Source organism: Vicugna pacos, chromosome 5 (genome assembly GCF_048564905.1).
Source record: "Vicugna pacos chromosome 5, VicPac4, whole genome shotgun sequence".
NCBI classification, from domain to species: Eukaryota; Metazoa; Chordata; class Mammalia; order Artiodactyla; family Camelidae; genus Vicugna; species Vicugna pacos.
In genome coordinates this window covers 37,249,274-37,263,057 of record NC_132991.1, presented here as the reverse complement: position 1 = coordinate 37,263,057, position 13,784 = coordinate 37,249,274, and the positions used below count along the sequence as shown (strand labels likewise).

At 35.7% G+C, this 13,784-nt stretch overlaps 1 protein-coding gene across 1 annotated transcript in view; it reads left to right on the top strand.

Moving 5' to 3' along the window:
- Positions 1-13,784, top strand: part of KCNH7 (potassium voltage-gated channel subfamily H member 7) — a 389,771-nt gene that overhangs the window by 262,836 nt on the left and 113,151 nt on the right. Inside the window, exon 4 of the mRNA XM_072961066.1 lies at positions 13,230-13,658. Within this exon, the coding sequence (XP_072817167.1) occupies positions 13,230-13,658 (429 nt within the window). The remainder of the gene's footprint in view (positions 1-13,229; positions 13,659-13,784) is intronic.

Sequence of the window (13,784 nt, the reverse complement as noted above, 5' to 3'; positions counted from 1 at the left end):
AAGGATCTGTGAGTAACTGTCATTGAGTAACTGTCTTCCCCTTCAACTGTGGGAAGCTGAAAGCCTTATCACAAAACTTTAATATTTGAAAAAAGAAATTGTTATATTACACGTAAATCAGACAGCTAAAAATACATGCAAAATAAAAGACACAGTCCCAGAAGCCTATATTGTAAACCTAAGTGTAATACTAAATCAAATGTACACCAACTAAAATTTTTTCATAGTATTAGTTACTTCCTTAGGTTATGTCTAAAGGACAGTACAATATTCTGTTAAGGCAATATTGGAGCAAATATATTAGTGTAATACAATTCCAACGTTCTGAATATTTTACTCTGAAGCAGTATCACACTCGGGGAAAACTCTCTATCAAAACCACCAATTTGTCAGTCTCCCAGGTGACATAGTTAGAAACAAAATTGAAGTACTATCAAAAAAATTTTGTAATACAAAAGACTTTTTTCTTTAAGTTGGTGACTGTTTTGATTTCTTTATATTTTCCACTAGCAAATTCAGTCATTATTGAATGGTTCCTGAGAGTATACTTTAGGTAATGTCAGCCTGTAACATGGTCATGAATGTCAATAACGTAATTTGTGTTGGAGGAAGCCTAGTTTTGTTTCTTTATTGTCTTCAAAAATTTTTCATTTCTTCCCACAGAATAATTGTCTTTTCATGGTCCATCAAATTGGATGGAAGTGAAAAAGAGAGTAGTGCATCAGCAGTATGGCAAAAAAGGGGAATTTTTGAAAATAACGTTTTTATTGCAAACTGAAATGCAAATGGAGAATTGAAACTTTGATTTCTTGAATGGAAGGTAATCGATACAGCAGCCTCCCAGGGTGTCACACACAATCTGTGAAACTTTATACTCTGATTAAAATAGCATCTCTTTGTAAGTCTTAGCAAATTCAGTGGAGATTATCTTATTATGTGAGCATGAGTGGTTTTCCTACACTGCAGCTGTCACTCATACAGGGACTTACTAGAGAGAGTACAGATATGCAGACAAGTGTTTCCAGAGCATTACAAAGGCTTGTTATTTACAACAGTTATCAGTTTTGATTATACCTTCTGTCATTTTATCCTCTAAATTTCTCTTGGTGTCAGTTTTTGAAGAGTTGATTGTTAAATCAAGCAGAAATTTAAAGAGAGACAAATTATATTTTATATTTGGTAGCTTCTGATACTATCTAATTTATACTTTATATTTCCAATCTTTGGCAAATTTCTTTTTTCCTTAAAGTATAATTTTACTCCCTGTGTAAAATAATGATATTGACTATTTCAAACATTGTTGCTCCATGGTGGCCACTAAAACAAATAAACCAATAAAGAAATAAAAGAAAATCAAAATTTGATGCACCCCTTTTTGCAGAAACCTTCAAAATGCGTAATGTCTTATCTACATAAGGAGTGTGTAATTTTGTGTGTGATGGAGGGGAGGAGAGGGAGGCTGCATGTCCTTAATGTTAGAATTTAAGTGAAAGTAATGGGGAAGAGGGTACTGTTTGAGAGGATTTGGGTTTCTGTAATTGTAACTGCCTCTCCTGAAATGTAGACAAATAAAGGAAAAAAATGTGAAGTGACAACAAGAAACACTGATGACAAAGAAATGAAGAATTAAATTGAGAAGATCAAGTAATAGAAAAGGAGTTAAATACGTAATAGAAAAGATGAATTATGAAAAAGAGCTATGATAAATTGGGCTGAGTAAATTCTGGAAACCTAGACACTTGTATTGAATAAAAGGTGGATCAATTCACAGTACAAATATCTAGTTTCTGGGTTAGGAACACAACACATCCAAAGTGGACAGATTTGGGGAGAACTAATTTTTCACACTTAATCTCTGTTGAAGATATAGGACCAGTGACAAACAGATGACTTATGTCCCCTGAAATGAAGCAAGTACAGGAGAGAGTATTACTGTAATAGACCTAATTATCAAATTAATAAATATTGCATAGGTAAGTTGATTAACTGCTATATAATAAATATAAATACCAAGTAAAAGATATAATTAAACTTTTTCTCTTTGATTGCTTAAACGGAGCAGTCTGAAAAATGAAAATGATACTTGAGTGAAAGAGAAAATTCTAGTCTTCCTACCAAGGGGTCACATCTAAAGGAACTAACAGCAATGGGAAAATGTGTTCTCTTTTTTTCTTCTCTAATATCTGTCGGTATGAAATATTTGCATAATGTAGAAGATAACCAAATTACATTCTGGCTTATGCTATTAATTTCAAAGTTAATTTTCATCAAGTTTAAGATGCTTTTGTTTTTATTATTTTAAATAAAATATTTTAAAGTTTTATTTTAAATTATTTACAAGTATATTTATATTATTATTATACTTATATTTCTTCTGTTTAATAGGAGAAATCTAGGATCACCAATCTAGTTTACACAGACACACATGTACACATTTTTATTTGCCAAAAATTTCTTGAGGGGGTTGGGAGAACCTAAATAAACAAAAAATTCTTGATTTAACAATATACAACCCAACAGAAAATGAATACATCCTATGTTCTTAACATGTCTTAAAACCAAAAAGTCAGTTTGAGCCACTATAAAAGTTGACCTTAAGCTCGTATCCACATATAAATTTTAACTAATAACTTTTTCACTCTTCTTATCAATTTAAAATAGCTTTTTATGTCTACTTAATTTACTGTTGCCATCACTGTCGAAAATCCATACTTTTCTCATTTTACTAAACTTTAACTATTTCTCAACAAGAAAACGGGCCCAAGTTAAGTTGTTTTTTAGTTCACAAAACATAATGAATTTTATCATTTATTAATTTATAAATGATTATACTGCATGTAAATAATTATACATGAGATCCTAATTTTTTTGGATACTTTACCTCTTTCTCTTAGCAAGTATTTCAAACCTTCACCAGCCTTCTCATGACTCTCATGTCAGAGCCACCTCCTTCGTCCTGACAGATCACCTCACCTTCAATACCTCAGAGCAAGGGGGAGGGCCTGGGCAGGAACTTCTTTAATCTGCCCATCCTCAACAAATATACCTCAGCCCCTGATGACAAATCTTAACAGAGGCTCCAGTCTCCACTTGAAACCCGTTCCCTCTGCCATTCCTTCATAATACATCCTCACCCATGCCCCCCTCTCCCTGCTATGTCTTCATACCGGCCCTTTCCCTTTTGCTGTTCCTCATGCTGCTGAGAATAGCCTACACTTCAACTGACACATTCTGTTCACATCAAATAATTTCTCAAAGTTTTAATTAATTATATTTGTTGCCAACATTTAAAAATTGGAAGATTGCACATAAAATTAAGATCTCTGGCTTATTTTGGAAAAAATACGAGTACCTGGTCACATGTGTGCAAAAAGTTGGAACAGAATACTGGCCATGCCTTCCCCTGGGGTATGTACTCTGCAGTTTGCTGCAGTCCTGCACCTTTCCTTATTGCTTCTTTGTACTTGACTTTCTTCACTTTTGTTACTTGTCTCTTCTTAGAGGCTTTGGGATTTTCCACACCTACTCATTGTTTCCCTTATTTCCTTTCTTCCTCTGCCCACTGTAATGAGCTCTCTATGGTGTGCTCTCAACGTTGCCCTCTAGGTGGAAGCGGTCCTGCTAAATTTGATTCTCTTCTCTGGTTCTTTATGTTCCATGACAACACATTCCTTTGCTTCTTTTGAACTCTGTGACCATTATTTGAGTATCATTTTCATGTTCCTCTTAAATAAAACACTCTTAAACGCTGTTTGTTTATTCTCCAAAAGCTGTTCCTCTTAGAATTCTCCTCTTAGTCATCTTCTCTAAACACCCTGCTTGGGCAAATTTATCCATGACCTACAGGATAAAGACCCCCCCTCCACCTCAAATCGGTATCTCCAGCCCACACCTTTCTCTAGACTCTTCTCATTACTTAGGACTTAATATATCCAACTCCCCAATGGACATTTTTTTTGGAAGATTTTAGCATTTCTGAAAATTTAGCATTTTCTAGCTAAGGCTTATCTTTCCATCTCCAGCTACCATCCACCCTATTTCATCAAAAACTTGCTCTTCATGCATTGTGAATGGTGTCATCATCAAAGCCACCCAAGCCGGAAACCTGAGCATCATGCTAAACTTCTCCTTCTCTTTAATCCTCTCTTCTCCCAACCAAAGAGTGGTCAAGTTCTTTCAAGTGCACCTTGTGACTATCTCTCTCATACAGCCCCCTGTAATTGCCTATTCAGGCCCTCAACACATCTTTCTTAGACTGATACAGTGATCTCATAATTGGTATCTCTGCTTTCAGCCTCTTACCTTAGTATCACAGATCATGCTATTATATATCGGGTCATATACTCCACTGTTTATATCGTTTATAATGGTTCTCTATTGCCTAAAAGTATAAAACTCTAAAGCCCTGTGCATTAAGCAAAAGACCCATGTTCTGGCCTCAGATACTTCTTGAACCTCATTTCCCATCACAGTCCATCCTGCCCCCAGCCCCTAACCATCACATCCCATATATTAGTGGTGATTTTTTGAAACCACCATGCATTTTATAGCATCTTGTTTGTATAATATGGTGTCCTCTCTACTAGAATACTTCATTTTTCTAGCATGCCTTCTCCAAAGGACCTTTTACCTGTGGAGAGTTCTTAATTCATTCAAGTAAATTTGCCTGTTCTTGCCCCTGTGACCATGTACCTTGTACCTGTCTCTACTGCCACACTGGTCACATCTGTTTGCCTAGTAGACAAGAAACAAATGACAAAAGAAGGCCAGGGATAAAAATAGAGAGTGAGAGAGGTGAGGGTGGTGAAAAATTAAAGAAACCTACGTTATTTAAAGTAGCCAGGGACACTTAGGCTCTAGTTCATAGCAGTTCATAGCATTTTGCAAATAGTGGGCACCCAGTACATATTTATAGAATATATAAATAAGTGAATATTATTTTCATATTGGGTAATTGAGTTTTTTCCCCTACTAGATGAGCATTAGTCAGTGATTCTCCAAGATTGAGACCATCAGTATCATCTTATAACATGTTTGAAATGCAAGTTCTTGGGCCTTACACCAGTGTATCTGATGCAGAAACACAGAAATCCAGCAATCTGTGCTTTGACAAACCCTTCAGTTCATTCTGATGTACATTAAAGTTTGAGAACTCCTGGTCTAAGTTAATTATGTTTAGATAAAACCATAAAGATTAATTTTAAGTAAAGCTAAAAGTAAAACTACAATAAGTAAAATTAAATTTCTTTACTATTCTATTCTCACAATTATTTTTGAAAGTGAACTTTTTCATTTAATTTCATTAAAGTATCATAAAGGAGATTCCACTATCTTTAAAATTATTAAAATTAGTCTCCAAATCAAAAGAGAATTTTTACCTTTATGCTTACTAAAATAAAAGTTTGAATTACTCTAAAAGCTTTGACTAAAGCAAAGTCTATACACACAAAACACAGTTGGTAATTTAGGCAATTATCTAATTAATTTAAGCCACTAAAAATGTGTTCATATGCTTTGGACACAATATTCTGAATAATTGACATAAAATATATATTTGCCTGAATAGCTACATTAACCCCTCAAATTTGTATTCCAGTTTTCAGACTTCAAACTAAGGAACAAAAATTTTCTGTATAGCTGGTAATAAAAAGGATATTCACAGTGTTTTTACTATTCTCCAGTGGAGCTGAAAGTCATTCTTTAATTCAAAGATGAAGAGCTGCATAGTAATATAGAGTTTCCCACTCAGTGAGCATTACTATAGAAACAATCTATTATGCAGATGAATATAATTAAAGGTTTTACAGCATAACTAATGTTTACTATTATCATGATTTTGGAAGTTTCCCCTTCTTAAAGATTAAATTTAATATAGAAAAAGGAACCATGACATGATTGATAAAAGAATTCTGGGAAAAGTTCAGTTATAAGTTATAATCAACTTTATATCATGTTTCCACATAAGATTTGGGCTAAATACTTATTCCTAAGGTCAAGAAAATTGCTGGTAGTTGTAAAAATATGCTTTATCTCTTCATTAGCAATGAATGTTAATGATCACCTAAATCAGCTTGTCCACACCAGAGTCCCCATACACATACCATTTACAAGAATTTGTTACCTAGCAACACCCAAATCAGGGGCAGTCTATTCAGACAGCAGGTGGGTAACTGGTGTCTGTGCCATTTGTGTTTGGAACACTCCATCAAGAGAGTCCCTGTCAATGTAATGACTACATGGTCAGCCCAGGTCAATCTAGGTTACAGTGTTATTACTTTCACACAATGTGAATGGACTCCTTAACTTGGCATTTTGAAAAGAAAGAAATCTATAAAAAAAAAAGAAAACAAAATAACAGTATTGTAAATCATACATTGATTATTAAGCAGTTATCTCATAGAAATGGAAACCTAGTTAGGTATATATAATGCTGATGTGTTTTGCTTTCATTTCCAGTGTCCCCTCATGAAGGGATTATGACCTTGAGTGGCTAAAAGCAGTCCACCACGCCTGTCCTCTTTTCTGCCATACCTCCCTTATTCTAAACCTGTATTTTCTGCTTCTTTGCTCTAACGATGACCCAGCTAGGTTGGAAGCATTTTCTCTCAGACATCGTCAGCATTCGTGAACCTGTTGCAGAAGTTCTCTGCTGCTTGCAGCTCCTGTGACTGCTCTCACTGCTGCTACAGCAGTAGTACCCTCCCCTGATCTGCACTTGTGTGTGTCTGGCGCTACTGGGTCAGGACTCAACGCTGCTTCAGAATTCCTATTTGGTCCTATAGTTACTGCCTTATTGTAAGAGGTTACTTTTTCTCCAGTATCTCTCGCCCAAGGATATGTCCCAGGAGTCTTAGTCTTTCAAAGCAGTCCACATCCACTCTTTTAAGGGGTCCCAAATTTAGCTTCAGTTTTAGTGGGTAGATGGACCCCCTGGTGATCTTTTGTTGTCACAAACACCAGGACCACACTGGCTGCACTGCCCCATTTGTCACCCACTAATCAGGGTAACCAGGTCGGTACTGAGTTCACAGTGAATGATTCTTTTTCCCAGTCTAACTGCTAACCACTGCCTTCTTTGACAATATTATGGGTTGCTCTCAGCCATGGGCATCATCAGATACTCTTTATGTAGTTAGTAAGGAAGACTCATCTCCTTGCAGGGTGCCTCCATGGGAATTTCTTCCTAAAAAGAAAAGTCAGATATGTCAATTATCTTCCCTGTTTCTCCCATCAAATTTGATCTGTTGCTCTTTCTGACTCAGAGATTAAAGTTATACTTCTCTGCACATCCAGAGCTATTTAGTTGGAGAAGAGTCCATAGTGCTTTTAAGGCTTCCAATTTAAATGTCAGACTTGTGAATCTCTGATTATTGAAAAGCACATGGATTTTAATTCAGATTCTTATTTTATGTAATAGTAGCTGCTAGTAGAATTATTCAGATCGTACTTGTTTCAGATCAAAAACTGGCTGCCCTTCCCCATCTGTACTGTAGGCACTGTGCCTCAGACACCTTGTTCAGAGCTGGGACAGCTGCTGGAAATATTGGCCACTGCAGGTACACAACTCTGTCCTTCACTGGGAATTGTAGCAAAGGCAGGGAACTGCCTGACCCAAGGTCATGGCCCTTCCCATGGGGTAGCTGTAGGCAGTGATATGCTGCCATTTACCCTGACTTCATTTTGGCATTAACTCTGAAGATCTATCCCAGCTCCAGAGCTCCCGTGAGGACCAGCTAAAGCTTTAGTTGCATTTTCATAAGTTTAACTTCCTTTGACCAATCGTGTCTTCCTCTTTTCCTTATAGGCATATCCCCTGAGAACAGTTCCTATACACCCTTTTGCACCGTCCATTTTCAGGGATCCAGCATAAGATACCTCTCATCACCCCGAATCCTTTGTGAGGGAAAATATCTCTGCTCATGGCTTCCCCTCTCCCCTCCACACACATATGTCCTCTCCTTACCCAACTAGAGCCTCTGGTTTACATGACTGCTTGAACCTAAATTTTTCTCTACTTTGCAGTTTATAATTCAGCTAAGCAGAACCAACCAAAATGCTTCTGTTTTATACTTAACTGAGTTCTAGTAGTAAAATTATTAGGTAGTCAAAGTTCTAAGAGTTTGTAGAAATTATGAGAAATCAACCAAAGGAATGACTGGGAATTTGTCATTGCAAGGAAGTTCAGTGATTAAGACTACAGGGAGAATTTTTCAGAAATACCTGGTTTTCTGCAAGAAATATTTCTGTTTCTAATGTTCCTAGGTATATTCTTGAGTTAGACAATAGTTTGATGTCAAAATTAGCACAATAGTTGTCTTCCAAACTCTAGTAGATGAGAAGCATCTACCAGGGGGAGAGGGAGAGAGAGAGGAATACCAGTTCAGATTGATGAGGTTTCCTCAATTTGAAAAAGTTTGGTAAAACCGTTTTCTGAAGTCCCATTACCACAGGAGATAGGGGTAGAGATGCAGTTGTGATCATTGTAATTTTGTGGGGACTATGATTAGTATAACTATATATGTAAAGAAACTCAAAGCTAGAAGGAATATTAGAAATCAGCTAATCTTAGGGGATCCCAGAGGAGGTTAATGGAAGGGTTTTGGTTGGGGGAGGAAGATTTTGTTATTTATTTAAACTTTGAGATCATTAAAAAAAAATGTGTGCGTGCATTTATTTGCATTTATTTGTATTTATTTAGAGGAGAGTGTTATGATTTTTACTAGATTCTCATGTATGTATTTATGGCCCAAGAAAACACCAAATCTTGGGTAAAACTGAAATTAAATCAAGGAAATTGCTGTTTTATTCTGACTTCACCCTGATTTCTTGTTTAACCTTGGGCCAAATATTTAACAGTTTTTCCATACATAGAATGAAGTCATAATCTTAGGCTTTTAAAATAGAAAACCACTGGACAGAGCTGTGTGCCTTCTTGGTTGAGATGTAAAAAGCTCTTAGTTAAATGTGACACAGGCTGCATGAGAATGCAGCTTCCAAATATATATTCAGCAGCTTCACAAAAGTGGCATGTCCTGAGAAAGATATTGTGGGGGTAGCTAGTCATAAGTTCAGGTATCTACCTCTTAGATGAAAATGTTGCAGTCAAACAAAATTATTTTCATGTAAATAGTTTATCAGTACTTATTTGGGGGAATGTGTCAAAAATGTGTAAAAATTTTTATTCTGTTTTTCTTATTTCAGATTTATTGAACATTTTAGTAGATAATAAGCTTAAATGTATCTGTTTCAGTTATTCAAGTTAGAAAGCAAATGTAGTGAAATACAGAGACAACTTACAAGACTATTTTTCAGTGTTAAGAAACGTAACAGGATTATACTCATCTGTGTTTTATAGTTCATGCCTGAGAGTGTTAGCATTGAGCAAAATTCTCAATGTGTATTCTTTCCGGATGAACTGCAGTTAGACAACTAAATCTGTAATGCAGTATAGCATGGTCATATTAACCTAGTGATGCAGAAAAGACCATCTGTACCACCTTGGATATGACTAAACTGCAGGAGCAAACTAAATGCCTTGTGCAGTCATCAATTTAAGAAAGGCAGTGAATTGTTTTAAAAGGAGGAGGGTAATGTAACTGATGAAAAATGAATAAAAGTAGGCATTGACCTCAGTGCATTGTAATAAGCTTGCAGAATTGATTTGTAAACTGCTTTATAACTCAATTCCAAGTGCATTAAAAACTAATCAAATGACTCTGATGCAGTTGACTGATTTTTAACTTGGCAATTTGCTCGAGCATATAAAAGTTGTTAGTAGAATTATGTAAGAATGCTTGCAAAATAGTTACTGTGATGCATCATTATTTAATTATATACGCAACACATTGGTTACTCTCATCTACATTTTATTAGTCCAGAGTTTAATGTTGAACATACTTGGAAATTGTGCACTGTGTCATGTCTTTTATCAGAAAGATAAATTCTATTTCAGTTATATTTACTACTGTTAACTACTGGCACACAATGAAAGCTTACAATAATAAATTAGTCTGCTTAATTCAAAAATTTTCTGTAACATTCAGTAGATGATGAGGAGTGTGAAAACACTTCTGTGTATGCTGTAGAATCAGAACGGTAACAGTTAATAACCTCTGGGGAAAAAAGGTGAAGTTAACAATAAGAATTGTATCAGGTATACAGGACATGGTATAGCGTTCACCACTTCCATCAGACACTGGGTTCTATTCAGTCAACCATTTTTGGTAAATATAGGTGAATACAATTCTAAGAGGTTAAGATTCTCTAATTAAGTTGGTCAGAGCAACTAGATATTTTCGTTTTTCCACAGTCAAAATTGAAGCACACTATCAGTTTTGAGTCTGCTAGTAATTCATTTACTGTGCTCAGACATTCTGTTAGAGCTGTGATTCGGTGAGCAAAATAGACAGGGGCCCTGCCCTTATGAGGCCTACAGTCCACTAGGGGAGAGAAATGTTAATCAGAAAATCAACAAGAGTATAACCATTAGCCGTTGTGAAAATTATGAAGGGTAGACTAATCTAGTTCCGAAGGAAGGAAAAGCTTCCCACAGGAAAAGACTTTGGAGCTAAAACCTAAAGATGTACTGAGTAGGAAGAGTCGAATGTGTCAAACACAAGGAAGCCCTGAATTTATAAGAAGCACAGGCCTCTAGAGGAATGAAAAAGTTCACATGGTTGGATCCTGGCGAGCAAGGAGGGAAAACTAAGCTGCAGATAGTGGAGCTAGTGTTGTCTTCAAGCCCAAAGCAGGAAGTTACTGGAAGTAGTAAAAGGTTAAACAATCATCTGAATGATCAGAAATGAGGTTTTTTTAAAAATGACTTTTTTACCGGATGGACAGTATGATGCAAATGTGGAAAATGATTAGCATCCTATTTCAAGAAATCAGGTGAACCATGATCGCATCTTAGACAAAAGAGAGCAGTGATGATGAGAGAAGTAAAAACATCAGTATCAAAATACCAAATGTCAGATATCAAAAAGATATTCAGGAAGTGAAATGAACACAGTTAGTGGATTAATTAGATATGTGTGATGGAGGTGAGAGAGCACAGTAAGTACTAGAATGGCCCTCAGATCTCAGGCCTATACAACTAGATGGACTGTGATGCCATTCGCTGAAAAAAAGAAAAGGGCTGGGCTTGGAAGGATAGATCATGAGATCAGATTTGCTATGAGATTTTGAGGTGCCTTTAAGACTTCTAAGTGAAGATGTTGATGAGGCCATTAGAAATGCAGGTCTGGAGCTAAGAGTGTAGGTCCAGGCTTGAGTTTTAGATTTAGGAGTCATTGGACTAAAGATGGAATTGAAAATATGTGTATAAAATAAGACCATCCACTGGAGGAGTATACTTAAATATAATGCAGAAAAGTTCATAGGTCTTGAGAGTGTTCTTCCGTGTTTTAGAACAAACTTCAGTGCATTGAGAAAATGTTTATAATGACTATATTAAAGGTAACAGTGCCCATGACACATAAAGAATATAAGAAGGTAGATAATATTATAGCCCAGATATACCAACTGACTGACTCAGAGGGCAGCATGTAACTGTAAAGCCATTGGGTGATGTGGACCTAGGCTGCCACTCTCGCAACAGAAGTTAGAAACTGCATTTTCTTGTAGACAATACTTAAAAAAGCTTTGAATTACACATTACTGTTTGAATGCTTCTTCTTATTTTTCACTTCTTCTAGGGGTAGAAGTTTATCTTATTAGTTTTTTTTTTACTGTATAAAAGAATACATGCTTGGTGAAACAAACAATAGAGATAAATAAAAAAGAACACAATACATTATTATACTTCCACACTTCTAAACCCACCTAGCCAATCAACCTTAAAGCTTTGGACTATGTTCTTCCACATCTTTCTCTACTGCCGTATTACTTACATGGACAAATATAAGCTTTTACTATTTTTTAATGAAATAGTATCGTGAGCACATTAAGCTGAAACATGCTTTTTCACATAAAACTGTACTTAAAATAACCTTCTAATCAAAACATACACATATTCTTGTTTTTAAAGAACATCATAAGATTCCAAAGTATAAAAATCTCATAACTTTTTCAACCATTCTACTATACAGATAGTGTCTAGCTTCTGTGCCTATGTAATATTCTATAAAAGAGATTACTGAGTCAAATGAGAAGTGTTTTTGAGAAGTACATTTTTCATCTTAATAGATATTGTAAGATCACTTTCCAAAGAATTTGTAACAATTTGCAGTCCCACCAGCAGTGTCAAAATGTTTGCCAGCATTAGATATTGCGCTTCTTTCTTTCATTTACTGCTAAATTGAAGAGTTGACCATGATATTCTCGTTTTAATGTGCATTGTTTTAATGTGCAATACTACCAATGAGTTATGTATTTATTAGCTAATGTTAATTTTTAATACCTACCCTTTAATGTTTATATTTAGTTGCCCTTCTAAACACCATCCACTCTGAGATACAGATACAGATACAGATACAGATATAGATATAGATATAGATATAGATATAGATATAGATATAGATATAGATATAAAGCATTCCCTGCCATATTCTCAGATTTTGGAACAAAAAAAATCAGGAAAAACAAGTTCTTAAGTTTACATCTGTCTCTGAAACCAAAAGCCTTTCAAGAATTCCAAACAGAATGAGGAATGTCTCATACACAGTTGGCCCCACTTTTCCCATCCATACTTGACTAGCAATATTATCCAATACAAACCTTCTAGCTATGTCAGCCCAACCCCTTGCCCCCACCTCACTTCCTTTCCTCCACTTTGCAACACACTAACATTCCGCCCCCCAGCCCACATATGCTATAGTCTTTCCCGTGTCTGGCCCTTTTATACTTCATAACCCATCCTTTCTTTTCCTTTCAAAATTGTGCTCCAGTCTTCGATTTCTCTTAAAAAATGGATATATAGTGAATATTATTTTTCATTTTTTTAAAACAAAAAACCTCATGTCAAACAAATGATGGTTTTATGTCACTGGAGTATATTTAACCACCAGAAACATGGTAAAATTATTTCACTGTTTTCTTACTATTTATATGATAATTCAAATTAGTCTCAGAAGTTTTCTACAATGTATACCTCATTCCAACTGTAAATAACTTAAGTATTGATGAATAACTTTTTACATGGTGTTTAAACATGTATCGACAGTTTTTGTTTGTTTTAAGGGATATATCCTTTGTCTTGTTACAATGCTCTTTCCTGTCTCCATTTGTAGGAAAACTTTTTGGGTTCAAGTTCCCTGGTCTGAGAGTTCTCACTTACAGAAAGCAGTCCTTACCACAAGAAGACCCCGATGTGGTAGTGATCGATTCATCTAAACAAAGTGATGATTCAGTAGCCATGAAGCACTTTAAGTCTCCTACAAAAGAAAGCTGCAGTCCCTCTGAAGCAGATGATACAAAAGCCTTGATACAGCCCAGCAAATGTTCCCCCTTGGTGAATATATCTGGACCTCTTGACCATTCCTCTCCCAAAAGACAATGGGACCGACTCTACCCCGACATGCTGCAGTCAAGTTCCCAGCTGACTCATTCCAGATCAAAGGAAAGCATTTGTAGTATACGGAGGGCTTCATCCGTTCATGATATAGAAGGATTCAGTGTCCACCCCAAGAATATATTTAGAGACCGGCATGCCAGTGAAGGTATGTTTGTTTGTTTTATTAATATGGAAACATATGTAAAGGGGTAGGGAAAGGTAATTTCTGTATTTTTTTTTCATTTCGACATTAATCGTTAAACCTTTGGAGAAGAAATTTGAGTACGTCTAC